This window comes from Trachymyrmex cornetzi, unplaced genomic scaffold (assembly GCF_001594075.2).
Source record: "Trachymyrmex cornetzi isolate Tcor2-1 unplaced genomic scaffold, Tcor1.1 scaffold840, whole genome shotgun sequence".
In the NCBI taxonomy this organism is placed as follows: Eukaryota; Metazoa; Arthropoda; class Insecta; order Hymenoptera; family Formicidae; genus Trachymyrmex; species Trachymyrmex cornetzi.
This window is the reverse complement of record NW_017300181.1, coordinates 283,795-300,999: the sequence shown is the minus strand read 5'-3', so window position 1 is coordinate 300,999 and position 17,205 is coordinate 283,795. Positions and strand designations below refer to the sequence as shown.

The following is a 17,205-nucleotide window of genomic DNA, read 5'->3' as shown; positions in this document are numbered from 1 at the left end:
CGGTCGGATACCTTGCGTAACGCTAATGTCGGCGGCGGTAACATTCGAGCCTTATAACTGGAGAAGTACTTAATGAAAAAATATTTTATTATAGTGTTTTGGAAAGCTCTCGAGATAAGCTACAAGAATATTCAACGAAAAAAGGGGCTTCTCATTTTAAAAAATGACCTTGACCTTCAAATGACCTTGAAAATGAAGGACAAGGTCATTGTCAAGGTCATAGTTCAATCAGCCCCTTCATATCCAACAATTTTTGTTTTAAACATTTTTTAATTTTAATCGCGATGTTTCGAGTTATTTGGCTGTCTAAGTTAAAATGGGTCACCCTGTATAATGTGTTCTGAACTTTTCTCTCGCAATGACTTAAAGTCCAAGCAGCAGGCAGAAAAACATGCAAAAAATAATTCTGATATACAATATCTTGCAAAAATAAGACAAAAATGCACTTTCTATATAAAAAAAATAATTCGCAATTTATGTTGATATTGTAACACTCAAGAAAAAAAAATTTTTTTTAACAGACAATAAAATATTTTTTTTTATAAAAAATTTAAGAAAGAGAGAAGTGTCTTTATCAATGATCTGATAAGCGTACTTTACTATTACTATTAGTTTTACTACATTTAAGCCAATTCTTAAAATAATAATCAGTTTATACAATATTAGTATGTATTACTCATTTTACATGGATTAAAGCTAAGAAGAATGTTTGTAATTTATAATATACACCAACTTTTGATATATAAATTTTGAGCATCTGTTCTTTTTTCTTATCAAAAAAGGATTTAATTAGTCTATTTAAACGTAGCATATTGGACATTAATTTTACAAATATATAGATATATTAAAGCTTATTTTGAGACCAATTAGTACATGCAGATGACAATCCGAAACCATGCAAGAAGTTATAGTTTATAACATGCATAAAATACATAATCTGAACAATATATTGGCATACATAATGAGTTTGTCAGTATAAGGATGAATTTCCATTATATATAAAATATATTAATATTAATTCTAACACAAATTTCCTTCTCCCCTCTCACATATTATGACAATCATATTACTTTCATGTTATATTTGCAGCGAATTTTGCATAGCAACAAACTAAAACACAAACATGCATATTATCGTCTGCGTAATATTTTAAATAACTATTTTGTTATTATTAACTGTATTTCTCTAAAAAAATCGAATGTACCACAATGTACAAAATTTCTTACTGTTGGTACATTTTCTACCGATAAATCTATTTCTTTCTTTTTACAAACACAATTTTTATTGGATATTACAACATAAGCACAAAATCGATATTAAATTTTTTAATAATTTAAACAAATTAGTCTTTTCCAAAAAAGCTTCTCTTGACAATATCGGTTAAATTAGAATGAAAAATGATACTTTGTAATAATAAACTAATTTATCCAGAAATTATAATACAGTTCTCAAAGGAAATTTGAAATATAGTACATTTGATAAGATTACATTTCATTTACACACAATGTAACATTTACATGTACAGCATTTACATGTACTGTCTTTATAGAAACATAATTAGAATAATAATTTTACTTCATCTATTTATAGCAATAATCAATTCCCTTCAATTATCCGGAATTATTATTAATATACGATAGAAATAAGAAAAGAATTCTATATATATCAACATTTTGAAGAAAAGCTATCGCAATTAAGATATCTTGTCAATATCTTGAAAATGGTCTTTTTGTTATACTTTACTTTCCTACATCAACATTTCTTCAGGAATATATAATACAATAGAAAATTATAAACATCACTTCCTATCATACATCAAGATTTTGCTTTTTACATTCAATTCTATTAAAGAAATGATTGGTTAATCATTATTTATGAGAGAACATTAAATTAGCAAAATTAAAAGTGTAATATAATATACAAATAAGAGTTAAGCATGTATCTGCCATTTGCTTGTAACGTTTCATATAAAATACGTAGAAGTATATTTAAAATACGCTTCTCACAGAATATATATGACACTTATGTAAAGACTCTCTTAATAAAGTGTTCGTCTTAATTGTATCTATTGTCATATCTATTGACGTAGAAGTAAACAAACATATTCAGTGTAAAGTCGAAACTGTCTTTAGTCCCTTTATGTTCTAACATGTCTCACATACTTTAATTTATCATATCTTCGTTAAAAATGTTCTTTGTTATCAAATACACGGACACACGCATAAAAGAAATAGAAAACGTTCACGACGCATTCCATACGATCGAAAACTATACATTTCAAAATGAAATTCACACAGTTTGTTATAGACATCATGTCATAGATATCATACAAATTCTTTTTACAAGTTTTACAAAGCTTTAATGAATATAAAATATAAATATATATCAAACAACTTACTAATTCAAATTTTTGAAAACAAAAAAAAACAAATTATTTAGTTTTGTCAAAAACATTATCAGCGAATTGCTAATAATAAGTTATGAAAAAATAATAATCAAATCAAATAATCAAATAAACAAATCTTATTAAAAATCATAAACTCATTAAATGAGTATTTAGAAAGCAATTCTAGATATTAATTGTCGAGAAACTTACTTCTTTACAAACGATGATGAGATTTTTGATCTTGCTATATATTTGATGAATATATAATCTCTATTATATATATTATTATAATAAACGTCCTATGAACAAGATATCAGACACACCGAAAACAAAGATTTAAAAGTTTAATGCAGTTCATATCAAACTTATAACATCCTCATACAAACTTATGTATCTCATATGCCTCTCGTCTCGAACACTCTGAATTCTAATTTATCATTTTCTTTTCTTATAAGTATGGAGCAAGTGCCGTTTTTATTATACGATCCGGTGGTACTCTCTTGCTTTGATACCCGGTATGTTTTACTAAAAATTTGTAATAATCGCTAATCAATTCAACTAATGACTTTTGCACGCAGGATGCGGTAACGTTTGCCGTGCGACAGAAATAAGCGCGATAGTCAATCGTTTTTTCGCTTTTATGGAAAAGTGATAAATTAATTGACTATCGCGTCAACTTCCACAAAGCTATAAGCGTTGCCGTATTCTATATGCAGAAGTCATAAAAGTTCAATTATAAGTTATTAATTTTCTATAAATTCTTATAGTTTGAAACGACAAGTTCATAAATTACAAACGTGATAATAAATGAGCTGTACTATTCGAACTATGTACACAGAATTCGACAAGCGTTTTTACTTTGTTACATTATGATTTCTTTATACACGAATTATACAGAGCATTCATTATCACCAGTCAATCCTAATGATGTTTCTTATGCAATCTGTTACGTTGTGACCTATTAGTACCATTTTTCTCGGTGGCGTTGATCTGGTTAGCGCCTGTGTGATAGTTGCATGGTATCCTGAATAGCTTGATCTTCATGTGATCGCAAATTTCAAGACATACTTGAGCACTATACCGGAAGAGATCCAGAGTGACCCAGATCTAAATATATGTGTTTCGTTATTTATCGAGATCATCGAAGATTATGTTGTAAAGATAAAGATCAAGCATTGACTTACGAAACACAGCCAAAGAACATAGTATTCTTTGATGAAAAAGTTGAAATATTGATTAAGGAACAGCATAGCTGGACCAATTAACGAACTGTCCAAGTATTGCATCTCATTTTTAGTCATATGAGCAACCTGAAAAACAATATTATAAAAAATTGGTATATCATAAATATAGCAATATATTGTCACAAATAAGAAAGGATATTATTACAAATACACAATCAATATACATACCACTAGTCTATTCGTAACTTTGGCCGCCACCATTCCAAACGCAAGTATATACAAGGCTGGGTGGTTTTCATAAACGTGTTCGGCGCTTTTTCTATATATTATAAAAGCCGGTACTACCACAAAACTAAATGGTATAATTGGCGATAAAACGGATGTTCCCTAAAACAAAATCGATTTTATGCAGAAAGTCTGAAAAAGATATTTAAGTAAAGCTACGTGCGGAGATTTATATTTGTAAGAGAAGAAAATACAGTCCGGTTAAATGCAGAGACTTAATTCGATAGATGTTACATATTTTTTAAACGTATGTTAAAATCTTTTTATTGTTATTTAAATAAGTGATATATGTCAGTTGACGTAAACACATATCATAAACTAGAGATGTATGTACAAATTTACTTTGTACTCGTAAAACAATTTCTTTAAAAATATAGAATCACATTAATAATAAATTTTATAATAGATACAAACACAGCTATTATATACTGCTCTGTGCGTTTGATAAGAAAGACTGCAAATGTGTGAAAAAATAAAAATACAATAAGTTCTAAGCAAAGTCTATAATTAAACATGTATAGAGAAATTAAAGTTTGATTGTTATATTTATTCGAGTTGCAATACAGTAAATAAATTACTTTAAATGCATTAAATGAATCAGGTAAATCTTTATAAAATCATTAAGGAACATAATTTTAATTATTATAATAATTAAAATATTAAATTTCGTCTGACACATGCAATATATGCTACATCTACATAGGTAAAATGTACGTATAAATAAAATAAAATTCGCAATATCATGATATAGTCGAACGTCATTAGTAATATGCATTTCTACTTTTCTACAGCTTCGTAACATGCGTGTAAGAATTCGACTTCAAATGAGAATCGGAAATGAAATGAGAACTATTCTATAACTGCAAAATATAAAGGAGAAAGCGAAAAATAAAGGGATATATAATACATGGATTCCTCTGTGGGGAAGTATGTAATATAACAAATATTAACATAAGTGAAAACAATAACAGTGATGAGTAATCTTATACGACGCCGTTAGATTTAGGCCCACCGTTGCGTCTAAAAGAAATAAATAGATCTACGATTATTTATTATTATTATTATTATTATTATTACTAATTATTTTTAGACCATATACAATTTTTTATGTATTAGTAACAACATTAAAATGCATTATTGATTCGCTACATTAATAAAGATTTTCCAAGCAAACTCTTTTCATATCTACGCGACTTGTTCAAAAAGCATGGGCCTAAATCATGAACTAAAAAGAAATCAGACAAAATATTGTGCACTACACAATTGGTCCCACTACTTTTTTCTTCAGCTGACTTACTGCGACGGTGGAGCCATTTTTTCCGACACCACCGGCGAGAATGACGGATATGCTGCTCTGTGCAAGTAAAATAGCGATGCCCACAGCAGCCCATAACGGAAACACCTTCACCTCTGTGCCAGTGTATGGCAACTGTATAAGAGCGACACGAAAGATCTTTTGATTAGTCATCAGAGGCTATCCTCGTATCAAAGACTTTCTAACACTTCGTATCCCAGATATGTGTTAATATGTTAATAAGTGAGTTTATATAAACGTGAAGTCAAAAATTGAGGAATACATTTGCTATTTTTACTTTTGAAACAATTTCGTACATTACATTTTAATCACTATTCATAATGCTATCACAAAACTAATAGAACAAATATATGTACATATACAATATTAGGTATTATATAATAAAGTATTTTTGTATCTTTTTTTTATTTTATATGCATTTAAAACTGAACAAATTTTATTGTTTCTCTTTCTTATTGTTTCTATAAATTCTGATTACTATTTGTCATCATGTTGCAAATATATGCAAGTCTCTCATTTGTTATTTAAGAAATCTGCACGGAAATTTATATATGAAAATTCTTTCTTCTGTTATCTTGAGTGATGAGCTAATTGTTTATAATCTTTGTAATTGAACAAAAATAAAGAGAAGAATAAAATTTATTTATAAATTATAAAGATGCAGGACAAAGTGTTTGTTGCTATAATATCACGAACATGTAATTAAATAAGTGCAATAAACAATATATAGTAACAAGATCCGAATTTAAATTAAAAAAAAAAGGCTTGAAGAAATTAAAGCTATCATTGTGCAGCATTCGATCATACACAAAAGTGTTGGTAATTTTATTTCACATATAAAATAACACACATCATTTTCTTTGCAGGCATTAACTTCACAAAACGAACTACATATAGCAAGTTTCAATAAATGCGAATAATATTCTTTTTACTCAAATATCTCTATTGAAATAGAAACGTAAAAACTGCACAGTAAATAAAGCCTCATGTTTTGTACAATTAAATATGGCATTATAAAATTTAGTATGTATATAAATAGAAGTTAACTTAGTATACCGTTTTTAGAATTAATCATTTTTCAAATTCAAGGTTACAGTTATTTAGTTGTTGTAACAATAGAAGTATGCTAATAAAAGCATATATTTCTCGAGTAAAGAGATTATTGAGAGCTTGTTATACTAAGAGCGATATTTATATTAGACAAAAAAAGCGTTTATGTAAATTGTGCGAGATACCGAGATATATCACTCTGGTGGTTTAATATGCAGACGGCCATATACAGATGTTTAGTAATCCAACCAAACATCCGATATAAGTTTCCCAGTAGAAGAGATCGATAGAGAAGACAGCAAGCAGAAAATGAAGAAATGTACCAAACAGATAACATCTCTACTGTACAGAATGGCAAAAGATATGAGAATATGTTGCTCTAGGAGAACGCCATTTCATTAAGAGACTTACTGCAATTGTGGAACCGTTTTTTCCAATCCCACCAGATTCAAAGACTTTACAGAATTCAAGGAACACGTGAACGTAGCCTGCATAAAAGGCCAATGCTACGTAGTTATTGAACGTGCCTACACCGAGCATGGGAATCTAAACAAAGCGACAAGATCTTCGTTCGTTATGAGAATTGCTCATTACAATTGTTCTTGTGTATATAAATGCCTACATATATATACACAAACTGATATAATTATGTCTCTCGATACCATTGCCACAATAATATTGCTCTGGATGGGCTTAGTTCTATCTGTGGTCGTATTTGCTGTAAGCATGTATAAACAGAACATGCTTATTTCTCATTGCAATAAAACTGCAAGATTGTAAAGCACGAGGGAGCAGCTGATTTGAGTAAGATAAGTTGAATATTAAAGACCTCGCCCTAACGTTATAGTTTTTAATGTGAAAGAAAGTCAGTTCTTTGTTATATCTAATGTGCAAGTTTCGCAGGCTCAGTGTTTTATCTATATAGGCAAATGTGGTTATTGTATTTTCTTCAGAAGCGTAGTGTGAAAAAGAATATAATGTATATATGCTACAAATAAGAAAATCAAAATTTTCTAATATTTATCTGCGTTAGATATTTTTTTTACAAAAACCTTTATACAAAAACCTTATACATAATTTATAGACTTAAAATTCTTAAACTATTTGACAAAAATCCCTAATTTGAAATTGTTTCAAAAGAGAGTATTATTATGTATTTATAAAAAAGCTAATACGATCAAGATCAAGATTTTCATCATGAATACAATATCAAAAGGCGATCATAAGATTTTTCATCATAAATATAACATCAAGAGGCGAACATAAAAGCTATGATTAATTTTACATTGAAAAACACCAAAAAAAATTTTTACAGTTGTATTTTTAAAATATGTTAAAACATTAATAACTTGCTGAAAACTTGAAAAATATGAATTTACATATGAAAGAAGTACAATTATCAGTCATATAATGATATATATACAATTCATTTATAAGAGTTGTAGGATGTGGAGGTATTGAAAACAAGAGTATAAGGGGGCATAATTTAGTAGGGAATACAGAAGTAAAAATGCGTGTTAAAAATCAGTCAATATTTTGCAGTAAAGAAGTAATCTCAGCGCCGCTCCTCATGCCATGCTGCTCCCATTTCTGCATGTTCAATAAAAGATTCTAGTTAACAGACTTACAGCCACAGTGGAACCATTCTTGCCCACTCCTCCGGTGAAAATCACCGAAAATATGGAATATAAATTTGCCAGTGCACACATCACTGTCATAACTCCTAATAAATACTTAAACATAAAACCATCTAAGAATGGTATCTGCAAAAAATACCTTCATTAAATAACATTGTATGTATGTATGTACAATGATATTGTTTCATTAAGTTTTTATCATATATATCATGAACGCCATAGTAAAATCTTTCAAGGCAAAAATTATTTGGATAATTTTTAAGCACAGCACAAAGTACACGGAGAAAACTGTGCAGCGATGATTACTGTGCAGAAAAAAAATTTTCACCGCACAGTAACAATTACTGTACACGCGTTGTCCAAACAGCGATCATCATTTCACAGTAATTGTTACTTGTGCGATGAAAATTTTTCTTGGCACAGTAATCAGCGCTGCGCGACTAAGCGATCATCGCTGCGCAGTTTTTTTCGTGTATAATCTTTTGTAATGTTGTAATATATATGTTTCGATTTGTGTGTGTATGTGTATATATATGTGTAAAAAATATATGAAATGTAAATTACATAAAAAATTGAATTTTAGAGTGTATAATAGCATAACATTATATTCAATTTCCGTTATTGAGGATTTTGTCCAAGTAAAGAAGATTAATGGTACAGGCTAGTAAATTAACTTAGTTTACATGCTCAGCAGATTTAATAAAAATGACATTGAAAAGATTATGTTATTAATAATAATATAATCTATATTTTTTTAAATGTAGTAGATTTACTACACTTTTTATATAAATTTTATAATGACATCAATTTATGTGTGCTAAGCTATCAAAATTACTTACCATAAAATCTGAAACCCATAGTAACATAAGCAAAATTTTATCATTTTGCTTGCACTATGAGTTACATTTTTAAAAACACAAATTACAATTTCGAGCTATTTAATTTTATCATTGACAAATATTGTCATAAATCATTTGTGTAAAAACTGTAATGCAAGCAGTTACATAAGCATGTGTATGTGTGATAAATGAATACTTCAACAATTCAGAATAATAATGTGATTATCTTTAAAAAAAAACAAGCAAAGCAGAATGTAGTATTCATGTTTATCAAACTGCAGCCATGCAAAAAATTAAAACTAAATAAATAAACGATTTATTAAAAGAAAAAGATTGTAAAACGTGTTAAATTGCTATACAAGATATTTTTGCTATGTAAAATACAGAAAGGATAATTCAGGGTAATTACAAACAATACAACCTCTATCATCCAGATTTGTGGACCGAAGATCGCAGAAATTAGATGAATAGCTATAATAGTGAACTGTGCTTCTGTTACATCCACTTTACCAAATCTCAAGGAACCTATTAAAATGATATTTTAAATAAAGTTAAATAATGCACTGTATTGTTTCATTTTTATACAAATTTTTTGTTTTTGATTTTATACCTGAAACATAGGTCTGCCAATGAGCGCAGTAGAAAAGCGTCATTGCACAGAAACACTGGAAAAACATCCACGTTGGGTAGTATCCTAATTGTACAGCTATACACGCTGACAAAGCTACAAACACTGAAAAGAAAATAAATATCAGAAATTAAAATGTTTCTAATGCATAAGATTATTAAGAGACAGTGCAGTTATCCACCTGTCGATATGGAATCGCATCCATGATCAAACAATTCGCCCAATGGTGTAGACGTGCCAGTTCTCCTAGCTTGTTTACCATCGATAGCATCTAAACTCTGATATATAAATAGACCAAGTGCACATAAAAAACATGCCCACCTAGGTGCCTGAAAAAAACAATAGCCAATTTTATTATAATTATTTTATAATATTTATACTTTACTATATTAATTGTCAAGGCTTTTCATGTAAAGATATATTTGTTTAATTGCATTAAAGTTAAGGTATATTTGAATATAATTGCATAGATAGCATCCAGATTTATAACATCAATAATAGAGTTATATAGATGAGTCATAGATTTGCATGACATTGCATTTTCCAGTAACAATACTTCTTCAGTTAGAAAATTGATTTCTTGATGAGATTCAATACCAAGATAATAATAAGACAATAATGTCTTTTATCTTGATTATAATTGTGCAAGATTTGTTCAACAAATCAATCAAATTTAAAATAATAATAATTTCAAATGTATTAATTTTTGAATGAAAATATCCTTGAGAATAAAAATATTATCCTCTATTAATTTTGAAAATATTATCCTGCCCTGGTTAGAAAAATTCAAATTATACAGAAAATAATGCAACAAAATTGTTTAAAGGTAGACAACAGACACACATGTGTTCTGATTTGTAACTTCATCTTTTATTATAATTAACATATCAGAAATGTTAGAAAATTCTCAAATTAAAGTTTTTTTTAAAGATTTTGTCTGTAATGTCTAATAAAAGAGCTTTCATGTGATTAAAAAATTTCACTTGCACGAAATTTGACAAAGAGTTACTACGAAATATTTCAAGTCAAACATAAATAAAACTGTTACAGCAGACAGCTTTTTAATTAACATTTAAGTACATAGATGGTTTGAAGGTATAGAAATTGATAAATAGGATGTTCAGAACATCCTAAAAAATTTTAATTTTATAGTTATATATTTTTTGTAAATTATATATCACTAATTATAATTTTATAGTTATATGTTACAGTTATAAATTTACATCAGTTATATCCTTGAAATAGAGAAATGTGAAAATAATGAGCTTCAAAACTTCTGCGTATCTGGACAATGTATTTTCCCTTTCTTGAATAAAGTTTTAAGGAAAATTATATCTACAAAGTGCTGTGGTTACTCCTACTCACTTAAAGATTATATGAAAAATTATTTTTTTTTCGTGATAAGAAAAATGTGCGTCACAGAGATACAGTGTTCAAGAAGAATGAGGAAGGACGTGTCTCATGAAGAGATAGGTTAGACAAGTTGGAAGCTTCTAACGTCAGGCTTACTTCGGTCCTCGCGTCCGGGCTATAATAGACAAGGATCAGGGTGGTGACGATGTTGACAATCAGGCCGAGCACGGTGATGAGATTGGGTGCGAGCCAAAGCGGCACCTTGCTGACCAGCCAGTCCCACCATGGCTGCAGGAGGCCGTCGAGGATGCTGTTGCTCGTGCAGCTGTACTTGTGCTCACTGAGCCGTTTCAGCTGGCCGGACGACAACAGCCTGTCTTTGTAAAACTGCATGCTTCTTTGGGCCGCACACGTCACTCCGACGCCGTGTCACCGAACCGTGGGCGCCAAGGGTAAGGGTAACAGCAGGGAGGCGAGAAAGAAGATGGGGAAACTGTGAGCTCGGTGGGATCGGATTACAGTCGTTCCTGCGACGGAGACGCGACGTCGACGCGGTATACTACCGAGATCACCCGCGACGGAACGGTCAAACATAACAAGCGACCGTCGCGTTACGCGTACGACATTTCTGCGCGCTCCGCAAGTCCACGAAAGTCCCACGATATTGAGACGACCGGAAACTGATTGACCGACCGCCAGTGACGTGACGCGTGCGCGCAATCGGAACTGATATGCGCGCGAGCAGACGCGCACGCGCGAACGTTCGAACTTCGAACGGTTTCCTCAAGCTGCGCCTTCAAGGCTGTTTTCCAAAATTCACTGCCAGCTGCCAGCGCTGAAAATCTACAGTTTACGTTACATATACTATGCATTTTAAGTTAGAGAGAGACATATTAATTATAATAATCATAAAACTAATCTTTTTTTCTGTGTTGCTTTATTAGACGTATTAATTGTTTAACAATCATAAAACTAATTTTTTTTTCTGTGTTGCTTTATTCCAATTTGCATATTTTACATAGCATGAGTAATATTTATATAAAAAAAAATTCGTATAAACTTAACGTAAATAATATGTAAAAATTTCATGTGTTTGAACGTAATAATTTTAAAATAAAATACACATCGTACGACGTAAAATAAACAATAATCAGCCTTTGAAAATTCCCGCCAGGCAATTATCGTCCAAAATTCCAAAAACATGTGACCCGAAAATAAAAGATATCAAGAAGATCAAAAAAACTTTTTTCGATTAATTACGATTCTCGTGATTTTCATATATTAGACAACCTTTTGTCGGAAACAAGTTGTTCTGCAAAAAGTTGATTGTCAACATTGGTTTTATTCAGTTTTATTCGCATTTCCCAATTACCGGTCTACCTACAGTTTTCCATCGTCGTTTGCTTCGTATCGCGATGGCGACATTGCTTAGTTTCTCAAGATTTCTGAATTACGCGGCGAGTAATTATGTGAGAAGAGTAGCACCGGCCGTAATTTGCAAACAATATTATCCTGGTATGTAATTAGAAATTATAATTGTGCAGAAACTGTGCAACAATAATATAACCTCTCTCTCGAATGTAAACATAACCTCCTTCTTACCCGTTATAGCCCTTCTACAATAAGCCGCAAGTCAGAAGTTCTGAGCGATCTTAAGTCATAATCGGTGAAGTTGGCCAATAGCCAACTTGAATGACTTAGTTAAGACTTCTGCTGTTCTGACTTGCAACTTATTGTAGAAGGCCCATAAAGTATAGTATGTTAGCGTCGTAAGCGCGTTCTGAATATGGGCCTAAGAATTTTATTTTTAAAGATAAAATTAATAAAATAAGATCGACGTTTTATTATATTAAAATTTTACAAAAACCCAATAAAAAAATTTACAAAACTTAATAAAGAATTGTATACAATATTTTTATTTTAGACCGTATATATGTGAGAAACACAATCAATACTAGAAATTAAAAATGCCTATTATGGTCGAAGCTGGATCTTCGTTGCTTAAATAATTCAATCTTGAATTACTAATATATACTATATATGTACTTGCAATATATAAAGAATTTTATATTCAAATTCTGAAATAAAGTACCTGAAATCATCTAGCAAAGTTTTACAAAATAATGAGCTTTCATTAAATTAAAATTTTATATGTAAATTCAAAGAGACAAAGACACAAAATCATCCAGACTTTGCATAGTACAAGAAAGATATTGAAAAATAATCTTTTGTTTCAGCATTAAGATTGTGGGAAACACCAATAGCAGAATATCGGACGATTAAACCACCATGGATGAGGTCAATCCCGGATTATCAAACGGAAGTACAGAAATGGGATGAAGAGAGAGAGAAAATATGCACTGGTTTTTAACTTATTCTATAAGCATGTATAAACGTTCAATTTTTATGAATAAATTCTCACAAATAACATCTTGCCTTATTTATAGATGTAACAAACGAAATTAACAATCAGATCGCAACAGACAGTATCGGCCGTATGTTTGCGGTTGTCCAAGTATGTGGAAAACAATTTAAGATAACAGAACATGACATTATAATTATTGAGGGATTCTGGCCGCCAAACATAGGCGATCAACTAAAACTGGAAAAAGTGTTGCTGGTTGGCAGTAAAGATTTTACTCTCATAGGCAGACCAATTTTGAATAGAGAATTGGTTTCAGTTGATGCAACGGTTATAGAAAAGACTTTATCCCATACAAAAACTCGTTTTAGGTTCCGGCCGAGGAAACAATATCGTCGTATAAACTGTAAGATACTTTTAAAGAGATATTTTCGTTTCACTTCTCATGTCTTATTTATGTTAATGAATTCAACTTTTATTTTTTAGTCTACAGAATACAATACACAATGCTACGGATTAACTCCATAAATATAAACGGAAACATCAACGAGAAGAAAGAAGTGGAGGGATTAGACAGAGTGTATTGACAGTATGACATGTATGTATATATAAGTACGTTCTGTTTTACTTATGTTGCGTAAGGTGTCGTTTTATGTTTGTTTAACATTCTGCGGATAAGAATAAAAAATGATTATCATGTGCATTTTGCATAAAACGGAACGCATCCTATATATAAAATTTCTGACGTTTACGTGCGTGCGTGCGTGCGTGCGTGCGTGCGTGCGTGTGTAAATAAATATTTACAATATACGTAAATATAGTGTATTATCCTCTGTATATATTCAGAGAACAGAAGATAAAAGTTATTTATTTTAAATTGAATGACAGATTGTGTCATGAAAACAATTTGATAAGAAATCCTGCAAATTTTTAGAAATGTACAAATTAAACTTCCTGAACATAGTGACTCAGAAATTTTTCATAATTAATCGCAAGTAATCGTAAAACTATAAATTGATCCTTAGTACACACGATTGGATCATTCGTATTCTGCATATCTTTTTTCTTTGAAATACTACAAGCACCAAATTATACTAACATTTATACATAGTATAAAATTTATTACAACCTTTACGTTCTTTAACTTTCTTTCGTTATACAATTTTTTAAATACGTCACTTACTAAAAATGTTAAGTTATATGTAAAAATTTCTTAATAATGTTTGTACTTATATAAGCTATACTTGTAAAAGTGATGTAAATTTATATGGTAAATGTTAAGAAAAGGAGAGCCACCTCCGATGATCTTGACTTTGACGTATGTTGTCAAGATCGTGATCCTGAGTGACCTCCAACAGGTTTTAGGTGGCGGTCGCTGTCCGTTAAAAAGTTGTGAACAAAAAAAGTTCAACTATATAACACGAAAATTCCCTGCTTTAAAATATGTTTGATAGTCGTGCACTGTAGGGGATGCCGCGCCGACAACCACGACTTTGACATATGTTGTCAAGGTCATGACCCTGAAAAACCCCAACAAATTTTAGCCATCGCTCGTTCGTTAAAAAGTTATTAACAGTTAAAGTTAGTAATTATTTCACTGCTTTACATGAAAAGTCAGATAACTCTGAGCAGTAAGAGAGATATGGGGTGAACTGATTAAGGGAATATGACTTTCTACCCCCCTCCCCCCACTGCTTTAGGGGCACACGACTCTTACCCCCCCTCTCACTCCTGCTTCAGGGGCTCATGACTCTCACCTTCGACTTTCACCTCTCCTCCCCCCTACTTCAGGAAATAATTAATATTTGATTTAAAAAATGTGATAAATACTGACAACACACAATTCGAAACATGAGAAACGGGGGTTAGAGTCGAAAATAAGAATCGTGTGCCTCTTTGCAGGGGGGGGAAGTATTTATCACATTTTAAAAATCAAATTTTAATTATTTCCTGAAGTAGGGGGGAGGAAGGTGAGAGTCGAAGGTGCGAATCATGACCCTGAAGCAGAGGGGAGGGGGAGTGAGGGTGAGAGTCCTGCCCCCCTGAAGTAAGGGGGGGGGGGAGGGTGAGAGTCCTGCGCCCCTCTGCAGGGGGAGTGGAAAGTCATATTCCCTTAATCAGTTCACTCCATACCTCTCTTACTGCCCAAAATTATCTGACTTTCATGTAAAGCAGGGAATTCTCGTGTTATATAGTTGAACTCTTTTTTTGTTCATAACTTTTTAACGGACAGCGACCGCCACCTAAAACCTGGTAGAGGTTACTCAGGGTCACGACCTTGACAACATATGTCGTGGTCAAGGTCATCAAAGGTGGCTCCCCTTTTCTTAACATTTACCATATATTTTTGCACATATTCTACATTTGTGTTTATAAAAGCATATACTTAATAATTTTTATATCTTCTCTATAATATTTTCATCTATTACTACATCAGTCATAAAAGTATCACCTTCTATGTCTAACTTAAAAAGAATTTCTTCTGGTAAATTCTTTGGTGTAGATAAAAACCCCGAGCAATCTTCATCGTGACATTTCTGATATACCTTTTTCGTGTTTAAATCTACAATCCAATATACGTTGTTGCTCTTATGATATCTACCAATGTTTTCACAGTATCTGCAAAATAATGTAAAAACATTATGTACTATCATTTACAATAGCAAGACGGATGTATATAGTAAAATAAGAACTAATAAGTGATCACTATTTTATTATCGATTATAGTTATATTACCTGTTGCCATAAATTTCATATCTCAGCGTTTTAGTTTTATCAAAATATTTAACAATACGTATCTTGCCAGGATTGATGAGACTACGAATGTACCTATCTATTTCAGGATATGGTGAGCTCTGGTCGTCATTTTCACGAATGGATCGTATTGGTACATTTGAATAAAGTTTAGCTTTTACGTCGCTTCGATTAAAAAACTCGAGCAAAATTAAATTCTGCTTGTTTGGAAAGTACGATATCAAGGAATCCAAAAAGATCCCCAACTCCTTCTCTCTGCGCTTATTCACTGCATTATGCATGCAATCTGTAGAAACTGTTAGATACGATTGTTTTCCCCATTTAGTGGACAGGTATATTCGAAAATGTCTATTCTTCGTATAGACACCATTATCAATAAACAATTTTTCACCGTGTTGTGTTTTCACAAGCATTTCCTCAATATCGGCTTTGTTAAAGTGATTTAAAATTCCATGCGATAGCGTATCTGATTTCAAATAAAGTAAAATATCATTGTATATAGTTTTGATGAACTTTCCAATATGCGAGTTGTCTTTAAAAGCCATATCCTTCATAGTAAAAATCACGTGTCTGCTAAATTTCTTACTAGTTGTAGAATCTAGTATTAAAAAGTTACTTCTATCGCATAACAGGTGATAGTGATTGAGCAAATACGCTCGTATGATATCTATCAGCGTTTTGGTCATGCGTGGTCCATTGCAAAGTGGATTTAGTTCGACTGGATATTCCAAGTCCAGATATAACCAACATGGTGAATCTTTTGGTATTATCTGTAAAATTTATAATTTTCTTTGAGCTTTATACACACGTACAGAGTGTTACAGATACATACTAAGCAGTACGACGGGTTGCGCGACAAACTTTGCATGGCCAAGCGTGGTTTAATAGACAATGACAGTGACTTTATACGTTATAAAGTTTATATACTACAAAGTTTTATTATTTATATTATAAAGTTTATGTTATAAAGTCACTGTCATTGTCTATTAAACCACGCTTGGCCATGCAAAGTTTGCCGCGCAATCCGTCGTACTGGCCTAGTATGTATCTGTAACACCCTGTACATATATCTTTTATAAATACAGAGTATGCGAAAGTGCCTTAATATTTCGCAAACTAAGCTTCTTTTTAAATTTGAATCTTTTTTGGACATTCTAGGCATTACACTGTGCAATGTTTACGTTGACTAAATTGGAACTGAGTTGGAAGAGAGATTAGAACTGCGTTTGCTGTCACTAATTTGTAGATTGGAAAGGACTCAAACTGGAGTAGAAACATTCGTAATTTTATGTGAATTTTGTATGTAATAATTAATTGGCATCAACAACTGTAGTGGCTCTCATAAATTTCAGTGACTGGTTGATTTATTCTTGAAGACAAATATATATATGTGTATATATATATATATATAA

At 31.2% G+C, this 17,205-nt stretch overlaps 3 protein-coding genes across 10 annotated transcripts in view; 1 reads left to right on the top strand and 2 right to left on the bottom strand.

Moving 5' to 3' along the window:
* Nucleotides 1-11,077, bottom strand: part of bbc (choline/ethanolaminephosphotransferase 1 bbc) — a 12,481-nt gene extending 1,404 nt beyond the window's left edge. The window contains exons 1-10 of one of the 6 annotated variants that reach the window (XM_018519773.1): nucleotides 10,834-11,077; nucleotides 9,506-9,653; nucleotides 9,307-9,429; nucleotides 9,118-9,221; nucleotides 7,849-7,983; nucleotides 6,632-6,766; nucleotides 5,153-5,284; nucleotides 3,799-3,957; nucleotides 3,571-3,696; nucleotides 3,355-3,493 (exon numbers count right to left, since the gene is read on the bottom strand). In XM_018519773.1, coding sequence (XP_018375275.1) covers nucleotides 3,355-3,493; nucleotides 3,571-3,696; nucleotides 3,799-3,957; nucleotides 5,153-5,284; nucleotides 6,632-6,766; nucleotides 7,849-7,983; nucleotides 9,118-9,221; nucleotides 9,307-9,429; nucleotides 9,506-9,653; nucleotides 10,834-11,070 — 1,438 coding nt within the window. In that variant the 5' untranslated portion in view covers nucleotides 11,071-11,077. Of the gene's footprint in view, nucleotides 1-2,640; nucleotides 2,912-3,354; nucleotides 3,494-3,570; nucleotides 3,697-3,798; nucleotides 3,958-5,152; nucleotides 5,285-6,631; nucleotides 6,767-7,848; nucleotides 7,984-9,117; nucleotides 9,222-9,306; nucleotides 9,430-9,505; nucleotides 9,654-10,833 lie in introns of those variants that run through there. The other 5 variants (XM_018519774.1, XM_018519777.1, XM_018519772.1 and 2 more) reach the window with 5 other exon arrangements.
* On the top strand, nucleotides 11,068-14,105 carry mRpL21 (mitochondrial ribosomal protein L21). 3 transcript variants are annotated; one of them, XM_018519779.1, is made up of 5 exons: nucleotides 11,902-12,192; nucleotides 12,915-13,040; nucleotides 13,125-13,445; nucleotides 13,526-13,641; nucleotides 13,714-14,025. In XM_018519779.1, exons 1-4 carry the CDS (start codon nucleotides 12,093-12,095, stop codon nucleotides 13,624-13,626), a joined length of 648 nt encoding a protein of 215 aa, XP_018375281.1. In that variant the 5' UTR covers nucleotides 11,902-12,092; the 3' UTR covers nucleotides 13,627-13,641; nucleotides 13,714-14,025. The 3 variants fall into 3 exon arrangements, with proteins under 3 accessions (XP_018375282.1, XP_018375281.1, XP_018375280.1); XM_018519780.1 differs by lacking the exon at nucleotides 11,902-12,192 and adding an exon at nucleotides 11,068-11,129 and having other exon boundaries at nucleotides 13,526-14,105; XM_018519778.1 differs by having other exon boundaries at nucleotides 13,526-14,025.
* A 1,189-nt stretch (nucleotides 14,106-15,294) lies between these two features.
* Nucleotides 15,295-17,205, bottom strand: part of LOC108769025 (DNA-directed primase/polymerase protein) — a 3,584-nt gene continuing 1,673 nt past the window's right edge. The window contains exons 2-3 of the mRNA XM_018519755.1: nucleotides 15,776-16,563; nucleotides 15,295-15,658 (exon numbers count right to left, since the gene is read on the bottom strand). Of these exons, the coding sequence (XP_018375257.1) occupies nucleotides 15,436-15,658; nucleotides 15,776-16,563 (1,011 nt within the window). The 3' untranslated portion in view covers nucleotides 15,295-15,435. The remainder of the gene's footprint in view (nucleotides 15,659-15,775; nucleotides 16,564-17,205) is intronic.